The sequence below is a fragment of the Propithecus coquereli genome, unplaced genomic scaffold (genome assembly GCF_000956105.1).
Source record: "Propithecus coquereli isolate 6110/MARCELLA unplaced genomic scaffold, Pcoq_1.0 Scaffold109, whole genome shotgun sequence".
In the NCBI taxonomy this organism is placed as follows: domain Eukaryota; kingdom Metazoa; phylum Chordata; class Mammalia; order Primates; family Indriidae; genus Propithecus; species Propithecus coquereli.
Genome location: NW_012134858.1, coordinates 1981131 through 1998939, shown reverse-complemented (window position 1 = coordinate 1998939; position 17809 = coordinate 1981131). Strand labels below are relative to the sequence as shown.

Genomic DNA, 17809 nt, shown 5'->3' with positions numbered 1-17809 from the left:
ATATTAATTATTATTATTATTATTCTAGAGACAGAATCTCACTATTACCAGGCTGGAGTGCAGTGGTGTGATCACAGCTCACTGCAGCCTTGAACTCCTGGGCTCAAGTGATCCCGCCTCAGAGTCCTGAATATTTGGGACTACAGGCACATGCCACCATGTCTGGCTAATTTTTTTTTGGTAGAAATAGGGTCTCACTAATGTTGCTCAGGCTGGTCTTGAACTCCTGGTCTCAAGCAATCCTCCTGCCTCAGCCTCTCAAGCACCCCAGATTACAGGTGTGGGCCATAGTGCCTAGCCTAAAGTGTATTTATTATTAAGAAACAGAGAATTCATTTATGATTTACATTCAATGTGTACAATTGCATACTTGAAAAAATGAGAACCAAGGCATTTCCCTCTAATCATCTTTAAAATATACACAGTGGCCACTGGTAAATGTGTAGTGATTTTTAAGGTGAGTTCTTAAATGTTCTACGATTTGTATGAGATTGAACAAATGTATCTAGTTTGCAGACATGTATTGATAAAGACAGGAATCCAAAGCAGGCTGTGAAGAATAAACCTTAAACAGTAACCACTACACTTTCTTGCTACATGCATTTTCTGTGAAAGGTCTGAATCCAAAGTCTTTCATGTCACTGAGTTTCAACACATGTGTATCGTAGCCGTGTGTGTGTGTGTGTGCACGTGTGTGTAATTTTTAAAGCCCTTAAATTTAAATTTATTTCAGAAAGGACACCATCAATGTAGAGTGTAACAAGTTTGCATGAGTGGATCATCAGACCTCTAAATACACCAAGTTCAAAAAAAATGTTAGTTTTTTTCCTAATTCAATTTTATAAACTACTACATCATAGGCTTCTTATAACTTTAAAAGCACAACACAACTTAAATTTACTGTCTTTGATTCAAGTATTTTAACATTTCACATTGTTTTATTGAAGATTAGAAATTCAGACTTTGGGATCTTGACCAAGACAGATTATATATGGAAGGATTAGTGCTAGTCAGAATGCTTTTGGATATTGATTTGTCAAAAACAGCAATTACAACCAAAATTAAATAAGCAAGTAAACCCTGAAAATTTTTGTCAATTGTGCCCTCAAAAACAGGATTATTTTCAACCATGATGTGAAAATGTCTCCAGAGAATTCATTCATTATTAGTTGGAGAATTTAGGTTAAAAAACGTTGAGATGCAAATAATTAAGAATATCAATAAATATATTGTATTTATGTATATCCAGTGAGAGTGTGTCTACTGCCTTTGTAAGTGAAGAATATCTTCAAGGTCTCGTGCCTTCTCTGGCGATCCCATTATTCCATCTTTAATAAATCATCATAATTTCTTAAAAAAAATTTGGGAGCAAATTTTGACCTTTGATTCTCAAGGAATCAAAGGATTCATTTGAACTGGATATTTTCTTGGCCTTCCCTTCATATTACCTGTCCTAGGTAAACTTACATTCAAAACAACCACAAAAACAATCCTGCGTATTTCTCCATGGAAATTAAGTGTGATATTATAAATATAAATCTGGTTCATAGATTGATATACAGGTTCCAATGATTACAGCCATTAACTTTATAAAGAGTTGTGTTGAAGTGATTGAATGACAAGTGACCAGGTTAAAGTCTGAGTTAGGATGACTGGATAACAAGATATCAATTTAGAAGAGAAATCAAAGATGAACTAGATCACCCACCTTATTTGACAGATGAGGTCATGAAGATATCCTTATGAAATATAGATATGTTAGAAGCTTTCACAAAGACAACTTTCATTATAAAGATTTTCTAATCCATTTCCAACAATAAGATAGTTTGCTGTCACACAATGAATTCTTTCATAGGCAACAATACATGTGCAATCAATACAAGTATTCGTGACAAAAATTATGGAAGTACTAGAAACCTGTTCTCTATTTTTAGCAAGATTGCGTCTGGTCACCCCTGCTATTATCTTTACTGGGATATCCAACATTAGCACTTAGTAACCCCTTTCACTACACACACACACACACACACACACACACACACACACACACACACACTGTTATTACTAGAGTTCAGTGGGTACAAGAAGTCAAAGGTACATGTTTACATACCTTTGCGAGAGATTACGGTTAAATTTGTAAAACATACATTGGAGACCATTACACACTATAGGGACAACAATCATTTACATCCCTCATTTAATTTTCATTTCTAAGAGATAATCTAGTAGAGAGTTTAGGCTAAGATCTTGTGGCTTTTCCAATCCAAGGCTATTTCTGCTTGACTAAGACAGAAGAGGAACTGAAAATGCCTGTATGACCAAAATGTTGCCAAGCCGGCTTGTCTCTAAATGCTTTGATTTCATTGGCATTCCATGAGGCAATCATATTGATATTTGCCAAATTAAGCAAAAATAAAGCTACTAAAATAGTCAAATACAAATGTAATAGATGTGTCTGTATGTGTGTGTGTGTGTGTGTGTGTGTGTGTGATCACAGTAGAAAACAGATTAATATAAGAGAACAATGTGGATCTTGAGGAATGATTTTCTTCCTTTACCCTCACTATTTCTTTAAAAGGGAAAGAATGAATGAAAGAGGAAGAGATAAAGCTTATTTAAAGGCTTCATTTCCCAGGGCATATTGGGATGCATTTAAAATTGAGAACAGCCCAGAAACTTTGTGCTGGTTTTGCCTAGATGAGTACTGAATTTCTAAAGACGAGAGTACAAACACAGTACAGACATGCTATCCATTGAAAACACTGAATCTATACAATAGAATAATAATAAAAAAGTATTCTTTATATATAAAATGTCTCCCGGGTACCAAAAGGTCAAATAAAAATCCCACCCCTCCTGCTATGTTCCTAAGTTTACTTTATACTTATTTGAGAAATGTCTCACAGCACTTGTCTCGGTGTAATATTTTCTCGTTTATAGGGCTGGAATCAAAAGGACCACCATTCCTCCCCCATCAACACACACACACACACACACACACGCACACTCAGTCAGGGAGTCATGGTTTTCTATAGCACCATACTGCAGGATAGGTGTGGACGACTGCAGCATACATCAAACATATTCTGGTAGTGACCTGGCTACTGATGCCTTCGCCATGGGCACCAGAGGCCCCACTCCGACTGTAGCTGTCATTCGAGCCATAAGCCACTGGGCATCCTCTCGAAGTCTGCCGGCCCTTCTGTTCTCTTTTTGGTAGGTCTGATATGTTATTGTAATCAAAACGGATTAATTTGTAAAGTCCTATAAATAGCACTTTCCCTCCTCCAGAGGACCTTGCTATTGCTACTTAGAAAGAATGTAAATTATGGAGGTGTGATAAATTTACAAGTATTTAGTCCTTAACCTCTAGCAAGGTAGATACTGGACCAGAGTGTAAAAACACAGAGCACTTAATATACATAGGGAATTCAGGAAGAAAATTTTGATGCTTATTTTCCAACATCATTTCTATTTTTCTCATTACCATAAGATTGGTCACATATTTTGAACAATAGCATTCCACAGTAGTCACTGGCAAATTAGAAATAACATATGCTTTATAAAAAAAAAAAAAAGACATCAGAACATGATTTAAAGTAAAAAATAATGGTAGCATTCATTTGCCAGTAAATAATGAATATGTAATCTATTTAATTACAAATTTCCAAATATCCATTCACATAATAAAGACAAGAAAAACAAAGTAAAATCAGAGACGTTTTGTAGAAATAAGCACTTCCCTATAGGCACATGAGCTTGAAGGACAAAGTACTGATGGCTGTAGGTGTTTGTTGTGTTAGATGAACTTTGAATGTCTTGATGCCTTCAGCACTAGTCAGCTAGTGCCCAAGGAGGTGCATTTTGAGTTTGGACACTTTTCACATGAGAGCATCATATTTCAAAAGGAGACAAATGACCACTGAAAGTAATCATTAATATTTGTTCTTTATGGAGGACTTTGTCTTGACTATTAATTAAGCATGTAACTGTATTGCTAAACTTATTGAAGACTGGCAGTGGATGTCCTGATATTCATGTTTTTTAGAATACACGGAGGGGGGGAGGGTGGTTATAATCACATAATATATGGTTGTACTTCATTTTTTCTTAAATAAAGGGTTAGATCAAGACTCAAGTTTCATTGACAATCTTAATGTTTTCAGTGTCAAATGATATATTAAAATAACTGCAGTGAGTCACAGAGCGTATATCCTACTAATAGTGAATTCTCAATAGATCCTTTAGAGAAGCAACAACTAACATCTTAGTATAAAAAACAAGAACAAAGTTGACTTCAACAGACTTGTGAAGGCTTCTGGTTGTTTGGTAATTGTGATAAATTTCAACACAATAATGTATTGGATACTCAACTAATGGGGTTCTTATACACCTGTCAATTAAGACCATATTTCTAAAATTTTCCCAAAGATAAAATATTTTTAAATGAGAACTTAGATGATCTAGACACTAAAAATTTTAAATAACTTTTTAAAATTCAAACGATATGACCTCTATATTAAAAAAAAAAAAAAACAGAACCACAATGGGACAACTAATAAATGTCATACAACCTTTTGTTATTTCTACTAAAGTGTTTTCAACATTTGAGACCTTGAATTTCTATTAAGCAGTTCTGATAAAAACATAATGTTCTTTCTTTTCCCTGGATGGCATTATGTCTATTATGAACAAATGTTCTCAAAGAGCAATTTTCAATGTATTTTCAACAGAGACAACTTAACCTGAAATAAGAATTGTACATATTCACTGCCTGATTCAGAAATAGTTACATTCCCTTTCCATGGAATGTGAGTCTTCCACAAAGAAATTTAAACCAAAGTTTCCCCAAATTGCAGTAAAAGAAATCTTTTATATACTTTCAAATACTGTGCCTTTTTATTTAAAACAGTGTAAACATAACAACTCAACACCACCAATAATTGGAAGAAGACTGGGTATGTGAACACTAATTTCCTTGGATGCCCATGAAAGGGAGGGTAAATAAACAGACAGATCTTCGGAGGAGGTTTCAGTTCACCTTAGCAGTGGTAAAAATATTGCTTTATTCCAAATGAACATACAACACAATTTACTGTTCTTTGGGGGGCTTCTTGTGAACTGAATAGTCTGGGCTTTGTGGTTTCAACAATTTATTCTTCCCATATTAACTACAGAAGCCGATGCCTTGGTCCACAAGTAGTAGACTTGCTATAAAATAAATGGTAATGAGGATGATGAGAAAGCAAATGGAATCTGTCAATTTGTTAATTGCCTTGTGTAAATAATTTACGTAGATATGACTCAAAGCAAACACACATCCTCAATTAACTTGCTTTGTGATGCTGACCTCATTAATGAGCCAATAGTTATTCCTCTCAAAAGTACTCATATCAGAAAATGGTCTAGACATTGTCGAGAGTTTTAGAGGACCCCACCATGCAAGTGACCTTGATTTAAGAACTTACTGAACTTTATACGTAATGGAAAAATTTAATGTGAACAGATCTAAGAGGGAATTTCTTTTCTGAATATTATTAATAGATTCCCTGATGTTTCAGAACAAATTTTAGCAAGCTTAATACACACACACATGCACACACACGCACAATTGAACACATGTGCATACAGCATATGTGCTCGAGTGAGCGAGCCCACACATACTCGCGCACACACACACGTGCACACGGCACACACAAACTGAGAAAGGCTCCCTCAGAGCCTCCAAACCATCTGGAGGAAAAACATTTCTATTAGCATGATTTTAGTGACACGACATTGTGATTTTTTTTGTCTCTTTTTCTGTTATAATTTCATAACTCCCTCTGAGATTCTGCACTTTCAAATTTCAGAGGAAGATGGCACACACGAATAGTTAAGATTGCCCCCGATCACCCCCTCTATCTCCTGTCCTCCTTCCTGTTCCAGAGTCTTTGTGCCATTCTTCGAAAATCAAATAGAAAACACTACATTTGTTGACATGACGTAACCTGTGATGAGGCTATTGGGTGAACAGAAATTTAGGGGTTGGGACTGGCAAGCCAGATGGCAGGGGCCACTTGCTCACTGGCGCATCCACCCTCCAGACACAGCTCTTGTCTTTGAAACCAGGTAACTGCCAGTGCTTTTTGATGACGACACTGGCACTGTGGGACCAAGGTTCGGAATTGCCCACGTCGAAGAGCCAAAGAGGGCAGTGTTGGGACTAACTGAAATTGGATTCAGAATTCTACCCAAAAGCTTCAGTGGTAAGCTTTATCCCTCCTGAAACATTTCTTTCCCTTTAAAAAAATATTTTGTTAAAAAACACTATGATATGAGGGCGATAGACTATTTGGTTTCTTCTAAGTAGATGCTCTTAAATTAATGCATATAAATAATTTGTATTTAACTTCCTTTCTTTCCTGTTGAGCAAAGCATAGAATGCACAGATTCCTACATCTCGAGTCACTTGGTCAGTGCAGAGTCTCTTTGTATTTCATTTCTTAAGACAAATTGTGCCTCTCGTTCTGATTTGGCCATGGGACTCAGGGGGAGAAAGGCTGTGTTTTCACTCGCACTGTCCTCGGTTTCTACGCTGGCCAGTTCGTAGTCTTCTGACCTCCTGGCATCAGTCAGAATTCGGATCTGCTCCTGGACAGTTTCTAGCAATATTTTCACTTCTTGTTGTTCTGCTATAAGACAATCGCTGACTGGAATACTCACATTGACAACGTCAGCAGAGTAGGTGTTTTTGCACCATTTGATGCTTTTGACTTCAGAAATCCCTGGCATTTGCATGCAGGTTTCCTCTAGACCCACTGAAGGGATGATGGGCACGGAACTGGCCCTTGTGGATGAATATCCCACCAGGTCCTTTTGCTCCAAGCTATTAAAATAGGGGTTTGTCTCTCGTGAAGGCAGTTGCATATTTATTGACGCATTTTGTTGGGTTTTTAAGCCATTAGATGAATACCTGAAAAAGAAACAAAGTGTTACACATACTTTCTGCTGTGCTTTGTTAGAGCAATATTCAACCCACAAAGCACTTTCCACATGCACCATCTCACTGAATTCTCACAGCAACCCCATGAGACGGATACTATGTTCCCAGTTAAACAAAGAAGTAAACTGAAGCTCAGATAGGTGAAGTGACTTGCCCAAGGTCACACAGAAAATAAGTGACAGACTGAGACTCAAACCCAGATCTTCTTACTTTAAGTCCAGGGGTCTTTCAACACACCACAGCTGTATAGGCAGGTGGGATATAGTCTTCCTGACCTCTATCCTAGAATACAAAGTAAATGGGGGTTGAGCAGGTAAGTGTGGCCCTTCCATAGTGACACACAGGAAACCCATAAAGGCATTACTCCACTCCATCAACTCAACCACCCTCTCAGCCCTGGGTTAGTCCAGTAGACTCGTGGCCAACCAAGCTGAAACCCGATATTGAGCATCAGGGTCCTACAGTCCTGAGATTTTGCTTCATGCTGATTTTAGGGGATCCAGATCCAATTCCCGCTGGCACTCTGCTCTACAGAACTCTCTCTGCCGGATTGCTGAGCCTCAAGATGGGAATGGCAGGTACACAATTCCTCTGCCTGCCCGGGAATGAAGATGAAGTGGGTTCCCAGGGCCTCTATCAGTCTAGCGGCTTTCCGCATACGGTTCCTGAAGCCAAGGAAGCCAGGCTGCATCGGTGCATGGCATGGGCTTGTCAAGAACGCCAGTGTGCCACAGCACAGAAGGCCAGGATACCACGCCCTGGCCAGTCTCCTTCTTGCCTGAGCAGGGCTAGGAAATCTTCCTCTGAGCTTTCCAGTGATAGAAAGTGGGACAAATATACGGTAGATTCATAGAAATGGGTTTTTGGAATTTGAACAGTAGTTTTTTTAATTCCATTTTCTCAGTTATTTTTCCTTTATTTAAACATTAAATTAAACGTTAAAATTTCTACACAATTTAAACATATTAACCCGCCACATAATGAATCTCATTTCCTTGACTTACATTATAATGTAACTAAAAATTGTCTATACATGTAGATAATAATTATGATGAAGTGTGTTGCATACTAAATAGAAGTCTGTATAGGAAGGATTTGAAGGAAACATTTTAGAGGTCTGTCTTTCCACCAGACAGTGATCGAAGATAAGGAACACACTTAGGTCTTTGCAGTTGTACCCACTCTTACTATGCCTAATACAGAGATGGCAATCGATAAACTGATCAAATGAACACATGAACATAAAAACAAATCTTCAAGGTAAATGCTCCCTTTATATTCCAATTAATATCCATTTTTAAAAGTAATAACAACAGCTAACATCTGGATAGGGCTTTTAGAAATCATTTTGACCTCCAATTACCTTATTTTTTAAAAACCTTGCAGTTTATTTATTATTATTGCTGTGTAATGGATGAGTAAACTAGACTCTAGGAAGCACCCAAATGACTTGCCTCAAATTACACATTTAGTAAGTGGCAGAGGAAGAATTTAAACCCAGTTGTCTTATTCTAGTTACTATCAAAGTCAGAGACTGCTAATGAACACCTTTTTGGGGATATATAATCTTTACTCAAAAAAGTGTACAGCCATGCATTTGGAAATTCCCTGGGGGATCTTACTCCTGTCACTGTAGTGTTATGTTACTGAGCCTATAGTTTTGATTGATGAATCAATTTGAACAAGAAGAAAGGGGACAAATTTCAGGCTCTTGTGTTTTGTCCTCAGCACTGTCCTGTTAGTATCATTAGTGTGTATGAAGACATAGATCTTCTGCCTACCAGATCAGATGGAACAGAGCCAAGAAATACGGCTCGGATAAAATCATATTTCACATGCATATAATCAGGGTGTATCAGCAGGTGGAATCTAATAATTTGAAATGTGATGGTGATAGGTACAAATTCTTATACCAGGATCTAAACACTATTGATAAAAATGTTAGATAAAGGGGTAAATATCTTAGAGGATGTTTTTAAATTGCAAATTCAACAAGTCAACAACGTAGCATGGCTAAGACATTATCAAAGGCAATTCATACCAAAGTTGGAGCATTCCTCTAATATGCCTGAGTGCGGAATTAAGGACTTAGATGAGAAAGAGGAATTGCAGTTGATGATTATGTGTTACTTCCCAAGCCTGGTATTTAACACATGGTTGGTGATACCTGAAATCTAAAATGTTACCATGACAGAAAGATGGGCTTTAAACAATGAGAACTCTCCAATATGTGATTTTGCTTTGAATCAAACATGATTTCAAGTCCCAACGCCATTACATGCTGTGGAATATCAGACAAATGGCAGCCTCCCTTTAGTCTTCCCATCAATTAAAACAATCTGCTAGTAATACTTACTTGATTACTCTCTGGGAAGGGGGTTTTTCTGAGGACTAATTGAAATAACGCCTCTGCTCTGTTCTGCAGGAAACACAGTAGTATCCTTACTTCCTCCCTAGAGTTGCTGCGAGTTTCCCGGAACTGGTATTCCAGTGGAAACTTAAGTGGGTGATAATTTCTAGATGTGATTTTGAGTTAAAAGACATTCAAAGTTCTGTAATCCTTGAGTCAATGACTCTTTCACAAGTTGGATCCATGAGCTTGTCATTCCAGTTTGGATTGCCTTTCCTCTCATCCCTCAACAAACAAATCACAAATGCATTTTGTCTATAACTACTTGAGTCAAAGCATCCTTTTAAACAAGAAAGATTCCAACAAGTAGTCACTTTGGTTTGGTTCTCAGTAATTCATGGGTCAGGTTAAGGAATGTGTGTTTCTAGGGGACTCCAAGACTCAGCTCCTGGGGCATAGGGCAATGAATGACTGGACAAATTGAGGGAATCCACTTTTTCCCCTGGAGCCATACAATTAAATTTTCTGTTTACAAACCATCAGCCATGAATGTGATTTTCTTCACATCCCTTTTCTGATCTAGTTGTTTACATAGTCAGAAAGGCCAGTATTCAATTTCAGCTCTTTTACATGGGACAGTGTATGCCCTCATGGGCTAGCCATTTAAACTCTATTATCTTTAGTGTATTTGTCTATAAAATTTCTAAATAGCTGAAGTGAAATATACAAAGTTATTAGCTAGGTGTGGTAGGTACTCAGTATATTTTGCATTCCGTCTACTTTTAAGATGTGGATCTAACTTTTGTGATTCCATTTCTTTCTGTCTAGCATATGAACACACTATTATGGTTCGATGTGTCTGACATAAGCCAGATCAAAGCTCTGTGAGCCATTACCATGGTTGCCACAGACCAGGGCTCTGATCAGGGAAAGGTTCCTCAAGAATCTCCTCTCTACCTCACTCCTTCTCCAGGCTACATGAAGATAGGTGCTGGGTTCAAGCTGGGAAGTTCATGCCAAGAAGAGAAGCGCCATACACTAGGAGCCTAACTGTAGCAGACAGCGCCCACATGCTTGGTAAACAAGGAGCAGATGGCTGATGCCTCTTGCAAATTCATTCCCTCCCCCTCCAGGCGAGGGCCAGATTTGAAGAGGGCCTTTAGCTGTGAAATTCTATTACCAATCCCATTTCCAGTCCAGAGAGACAGTTAGTCCCCTGGGAGTGGAAAATAGCTGTTTTCAAAAACTGAGAATGAGGTTGCTCCCTGAGATTCATTGTGCTGAGCACACAGAGACTTATGCTTAGAGTCACCATTTATCAACATCAGGTGCCTATCACACACAGGGCAATACCCGTGGCCAGCCAGCTGGAGAGAATATTCCCAACCCAATGGTGCCTGAGCCAAAACAAATCCACTACCATGCAGACAGTAAGTGTGAGTAGCCCAGGAGTTTTCAAGCATTGTCTGAACATGCAATGAGATCTCTGAGGCACAAAGATATATATGTATGTATGGCCTGAGCCTGGCACAGGCTCAGAGCATCCTTGCAGCCAGAACACATGGACTGACAGCCATGACGGTGCCCCCACAGAAGGAAGGCCATCATGGGCGGGGTGTTCTGTGCACTCACAAAATCTGTGAAGTTGATTTTCCCTCACTACTCATTCTCCTCCCAACATTCACCCTGAGAATTTTGTATATTTATATATATAGAACAGAGAGAAAGAGAGAGTATGTGTCATGCTCCTAAGAGGTATCGTTAGTGATTTACAAAGAAAAATCAATATGAAACATGATTATTTATAATTTTAGGCTAAATGCAAGCCCTCTTTCCAGAGAGAAGGCCAAGAGAAATGCAAACTGCTTCTTGACTTGAATTATACATTTTGGACAACTTGGCTGTTGTGGTGAATTTGCAACTGTCACCCTAAATCTGTACTAAATGCCTTTTACAGTCCATTTGGACTTGCTTCAAAATTACAAAACCTAGCCACAGGCCATTTATTTCCTATCTTTTGGTCTTTCTAAAGAAATCTGTTGCTGAGCTTTGTTAGACAGGGCACTGTTTCATGTATCTCATGCCCAGAAAAGAGAGAGGTAAGGCTCCGTGCTAGACCTCCCATCTGTTTTGGTCTTTAGCCTGATACAGACAGTATGGAAAAATCACTCAGGCCAAAGCAGCATAGAAACCTGGCTTGGTGCATTCAGAGAGAGAAAAACTAGAGCAACAAGAACCTGGCTTGAGTGAGGAAATTGATTCCTGAAATTTCTGGAGTAAATCCTGTTTGTCTTGCTCTTGAAATTAATGATAACATCATGACAATTACTGTGACAAAAAAATACCAGTACTACTTCTCTGCTTACTTTGTGACAGGTAAAAGCTCTTTATACATACAACTGTGTAAAATCTGCCCAACAGTTCTCAGGGGGCTGGTATTATTTTGCTCAATTTATAGATGAGAAAACTTAAGCTCATGATAAAATTTTCTCAAACTTACATGAGTAGTAAGGGGCAGAAATAAGACTTGAACTCCCAGTTAAAGTAAGTTTAAGTACAGGCTGCCATGTGTGGTTGGGCAGCTTATGCCAACCACGTGAACGATGGCTAGAGTTCATCCTGCGCTCCATTCACCACGCTTGGCGCCCTGTAAGGGTCTGTGTCCACCAGAAGAAGGGACGGCTTCCGCACTGTAAGGAGTAGCAGCCTGGTTGCCATGCCCACCCTTCCACCCCTGTACTGTGACATTATTCTCTCAACATTGACCTAAATTCCACACTCAAGCTCAGCGGACGCAGACACTGTGTGTGTTACAGGTTATTGTTTAGGATCTTGTCCACAATACCGATTAGAGAGTTAAGGCATTTCATTTTTCTAACCTACAGATAAAGGAACACTTCAGTCCTCCTAAGAAATAGGTATTATTATTATTTTTAAATCAAAGACAAATTCCCAGTTGTTTTAGCAATGATATAATAACATATTGCCTAGATATCTACAATACATTTACTTTCTTCCTGGTGTTACATTTCTTTTCACTATGACGTTTCCCTGGTACCTATATCTGTTATAATTATTCTTTGAAGTTGGTTCACCTTTTGTGGAATAAAGATGGTAGTAAGCACAAATAACAAATTAATAAGGAAATCAATGAATAAAACCCCCCAAAATTTACAACTTAATTTAAGGTTATGGCATTAAAGACACCCTCCCTGAATTCCATTGTTTTTAAGACCTACCCTTGGCAAGGTATTGTATCCTGGTCTGGGATCCTTGATTCTTCAAGTTGCTGATATGCTGGTCCCACAATTCCACCCAGCCTACTCCGGGGCGAGGGGGGTGTCCTCCTGAAGGCATTCCTATGGAGCATTCCACTCCTTTGCCCTGGGCTACAGCAAGAGGAGAGACTCCTGCTGGGGTGGGGGACAAAAAAAAGAGAGATCATAGCAATAGCCTCATGGGTGGCTGCCCAAACTTCACAACACTGCATTAGCAACTCAGATTCTCAAAGTTTAGGCCAGGGGCCAGCCATGGGTGTAGCGTATGTGCCGGGAGTGCAGCAGGAGTTACCCAGTCCACTTTACTCTTGGAGATGGAGACAAAGAGAAGTTCCTGTGTTTCTGGCTTTCCAGTTTAGAGATCAACGGATGAAAATAATTGCAGTTTCCAGAAACAAGAGGCACTGAAGGAATTCTCATGCTCCCGATTCCCATCCACCCTGATTATCCAAGTCACAGTAGCTGTCTCTAATAGAAATAAAAATGGTCTTCCTATCAGACACTGACAAGAAAGAAGCACAGGAAGCCCAGAAGGGATTTCTGGAGAAATTTTCACTTGTTGGTGATAGAATAAACAAACCCTATTTTAATTGGCATTCTCTCCTTAACATATGTGTTAAATTCCCAGTTCACTGCCTCAGATTTTCATCAATCTTGAGAAACTATTTTTCTTTTGAGTTTGCTTTTGATAAACATTTGATTATATATTTTATTTGACTCATACTTCCAAATTCTCAAATATTCACATGTTTACAGATGCTATCAAGGGCAGAAGACATGAGTGGGTTTTATCACAGTCCTTAACAAAGTGAGAACTCCTACATAGATTATACACAAAAAAAGAACTAGGTGCCGTTAAAATTAATTGCTAACTTGACTCATTACCTATTCCACATCCATCCTCATCTCCACCCAACTGAATTTAGCCTCCTGCAGACTGGTGAGGGGAACTCTGTTCCTGGGTAGAAATTCCATGAGATGCCGGATTACGTGGTCAAACTGGTTCTGCAGTGCTCAGATGATAAGTGAGCTCTGAATTTTGTGCTGCACTCTCATTTAACTTTGAAAATATTCGTACAACACTATAGAAAAGGATTTTAAAAACCTTCCAAATTTCAATAAATCTTTTAAGTTCTCCCAAAGGAATTTTACCCATATCACTATATTATCTGGAGTCCCATCACTTTTCTCTCATTAATATTTAAGTTATTTCCACTTAATAAATACAAAACAAAATGTTGTAAATATTATTAAAGGTCAGATTTTGAGAATGTGACATTTGAGCGCTAGTGGCCAATTTCCTGGTTTTGGCAATGTGACTGATCAAACTTCATGTTCCTCGGGTCAACATTAACTTCCTGAATTTGTACAAACATGGGATCATATCTGGCCACATTATTACACCCTCACTCATTATCATGATGCCTCTTGCATGACTTGTCCCAAAATGCCTAACAACAGGGAAGTCTAGTTAGGTCACTAAATCAACAAGTATAGGGAGCTAATTTGTTTCCCTTTCTGTCTACATCTATATACCATCCAAGGGCAACGGTAGAGTCTGCAGAGTGTGGAGACTTGGGTGCTAGAGTTGGTACATCTGGGTGTACATCTCAGATCTTTACGGTACCAGAAGCATGATACTGGGGGAGGTACTTGACCCGGTCAGAGTCCTGAAGGGAGACAGATGGCACTTTAAATTGTGTCATTTGAAGAGATTTCACTATTTACAAAGGTGTGTTCACTGTTTGAGAGGAAAAAGAAGAGGGATACTATTGTACTTCAGGGCTGGTAACAACAGGAAACTGTTGTTATCCCTCTGACTGAAAGGACAAGGAGAGGGAGCAGCTACCAGAATGGACAGAAACCAAGTTGTAAGGAGAAGGCCACGTGGCAGGCTATGTGGTCCTGGGAAGAAGGACTCAACTGAGGCACCAAGCAGGGAGGGAGGGGGCGGAAACGCCATGATCTCACTCTCCTCCTGCCCTCCAGCTCTTGTCTGTACCTCATATGAACCAACAGAAACCAGAGGACAGGCGAGTCTGCAGCCCTCCTGTTGCACAGGGCAAGACAAGAAAAGGCAGAGGCTAGGTGGCAGGGCAGGAGGGGACTGGCAAAAGGAAGATATCAGCATCATACTTAAGAATGTTTATAGGATTGCTATGGAAGTTAACAGAGAGAAATAAGCAAAATGTCAAGCGTGGAGTCTAGCACATAGTAGGTACTCAACACGATGAGTTCACCTACTTCCTCTGCCATAGCCGACACTTCAAAGGATGATCCTAATCACTGGACTTACTTCACTGTTAAAAAAAAACAAAAAAACCCTCACATATGGGCTTTTAATAAGTGAGCTATATTGCCAAAATATAATTCAGTAAATAGGACATGCCAAGATAGATTTATTTTTTAAACAGATGGAAGATTTTTTTTAAACTAAACCTTAGAAATAATGACTTTGAATTAATAGCTTTGTTTCATAATTGAGTTATCCAAATGAGTCATATTTGCAGTGTACACAAAGAAATTAATTATTCATAGCTTGCTAAACTGTCACCACAAGGAAGTCTATCAGCATGAACAAGTGGCCTGTCTTAAAAAAACTGTTCTACACCTATTGATCAATCAACTATTCAAGCTTTCTAACCTGGTGGCATTCAGGAAGTTGTGGTGCAGTTTGCAGGATATATAAATCAGTGCCTCGGTTATCAATCATGAAAACATTTAAGCCTATTGCATGTTTTACAAAACAAAAGCTATAATATACTAAGCTATAATTTACAAAGTTCTGAAAGCACTTTATAAGTCAACTTTTGCATACGTACCAGGACACAGTGCATGCCAACACATACTGCAATGTCATTGAACCAAACAAAAACGAAGGTCTCTTAAAGACAACCTTATTTAATTTCTGAGTAGCTCCTAGAAACCACGGTAGAAGCCAAGTATAGGAGAGGAGGGAGCATATAAACAGACAAGAACTTGGAATAGAGGTATTGCAGCTCAAACATATTAGAAGCCATAATTTTTTTTAAATCTCAACTTTAAAACATTTACAGCATAATATAGTTAATATAGTACTAGAGCAGTATTATATTGGATTATTTCACTTGACAAGGTGGAATGCTACTTCAACAAGTGTTATAATGAGCAGGGGGATAATACTGTTTTGGAGAAAATATGTGTCTTCTAAAAGCCTGGTAATTTTGGACTTATTTCCCTAGTTAAGACAGTTTACATTAGGTTCAGAGAAATGAAATGCCCTATAAAAATTCTGTAAATGCAACAATTGATACAAACCAAACCTAAATAGGCTAAAGCAATTATCCAAGAGTCAAACATATTTCAATCCCAAGTTGAAGATATTTAAACCATTTATTTTTAATTGGGAAACCCTTCGTATCTTAGTCTCTACTTGTGTAGAATAAGAATAAAAATCCCCATCAAATGCTGAGGATTAGTGTCAAGAGTGGCTAAAATCTCAAAGTAAATGTGGCCAGGAACAATAGAATCCTTTCCTTGTGACTCATTAAGAGGCAAGGGAGAAGGTAGTTTTCTTTCATAGTGTATGTGTTGGCACAATGGTATGCAAAGTGTTGCCCAGTAGGTGAAAACAAATGGTCAACAACATTTATCTTTCACTGCTAGGAGCAACAGTTATTATTTACCTTTTACTTTTTAAAATTTTAATTTTTTATAATTTTTTCAAATTTTAAAATACTGTATTTCTCACGAAGAGAAGGGAGTTGGAATCTCTGGACAAGTTCCACAAAGATTGAGGATATAGATTTGGATACACATAAACTTCCAGCATTAATCTTAAACTTTGCCACTTGGTTTAGAACAAATTCCTTCAATATTTGGAGTCCCTCATTCCTCAAGTATGAAACACAAAAGTGTGGACTAGAAGATGCTGAAGGACATGTTCAGCTTTAGAAGGCTATGAAATGTATCAAATAAGTTTATTTTTTGTCTTTCTCTCCAAAAGAGCCAATTCATGGGGCCAGCTTAGAAGAAAGTACAACCCCATTAGTAACAGAAGATCTTACAGACTCAAGGAGATTTACCAGGCTTCTTCCCCCTCGAAAGTTTTTTTTTTTTTTTTTTTTTTTTGGTAAGAACCATGTTGGAAGACCTGGAGCCCACCACGTCAAGTACCTAAGGAAGTCATTCATTTTGCAAACTAGAAAAAGCAAGCTAGGAAAAAAATCATGTTTTTAATGGTTTTTCAGAATGCAATCATCTCTTTCACTGGTTTGTGTCCGTAGCTTTGATGGGTATTGTTATGAGTTCCGGCAGGCTCTTAGGGGAGCAGTGCTGCCTGCCAGGGAGCTGGTTATCTTTGGAGAACTACAGGATAAGCAAGAACAATCATCTCTCCTGAGTAATGTTGCCATTCCTCGGCATGGGCCGTCCAGCATATACACAGTGTGACCGCGCCCACTCCCGCCATGATTAGCTACCTGTACCTGTGGTGTTTGACAGATTGGCTTCCTCTGTCAGGAGAAGGGACCTCGGGGAATGACTGGGGGCCGACAAAACTTGACTCCATCATTTTCTCCAATGCAGTCACAGGATGCCTTTCCGCCTTTGAGTACTGTGGGAAATCACATGCACAGAGTTGAGCTGGAGGATGTTACGAGAGGAGGGCCTATAATACCACACTGAGGCATTGAGAAGTTGCTGGAATGCCAGCTTCTGCTGGGCACCTGATCAGGAGGGTGGGAGAGACATCATTTGTAGCTGGTTTCTCTCACACTGAGTATCCCCCACCCCCTCCAGTCTTCTCTTTGATTAGATAAGGTCCATTCAAAAGGGCTCTTCCCTTCAGAATCCTGAGTCTGTCTTCCCATTTCAGTCTACACCCATGGCACACTGTGCCTGACCACCAAAAAGCACTTCCAAGTGTGATACATTCGATGTACATTTTCTTAAAAAAAAAAAAAAAGTTGAATTAGTAGCTAGGTTACTAATAATAGGGTTTCAATAGACATTGGTTGAGTGAACCTCATAATATTCTGAGAATTATAGAGGACATCGATTCAGAATATCTGCCCAGCACGCTCCACTGCTTCTCCCTTTCAGCCTCACAGGTAATTACCATGTCTAACAAGAGAAATTTGTGAGCATTTCACTCTTTATGGTTCCTAAACCTCGGTTTCACCTTTGACTATGATATTTAATACCTCATAGGGCCCA

At 38.8% G+C, this 17809-nt stretch overlaps 1 protein-coding gene across 3 annotated transcripts in view; it reads right to left on the bottom strand.

The window, feature by feature from the left end:
- Positions 1-5040: 5040 nt before the first annotated feature.
- NRG3 (neuregulin 3) overlaps positions 5041-17809 on the bottom strand; it is a 1286298-nt gene continuing 1273529 nt past the window's right edge. For 2 of the 3 annotated variants that reach the window (XM_012647970.1, XM_012647980.1), the window contains exons 7-9: positions 17080-17207; positions 12575-12745; positions 5041-6955 (exon numbers count right to left, since the gene is read on the bottom strand). In XM_012647970.1, the coding sequence (XP_012503424.1) occupies positions 6448-6955; positions 12575-12745; positions 17080-17207 (807 nt within the window). In that variant the 3' untranslated portion in view covers positions 5041-6447. Of the gene's footprint in view, positions 6956-7195; positions 7268-12574; positions 12746-17079; positions 17208-17809 lie in introns of all 3 variants that reach the window. The other variant, XM_012647963.1, reaches the window with a different exon arrangement.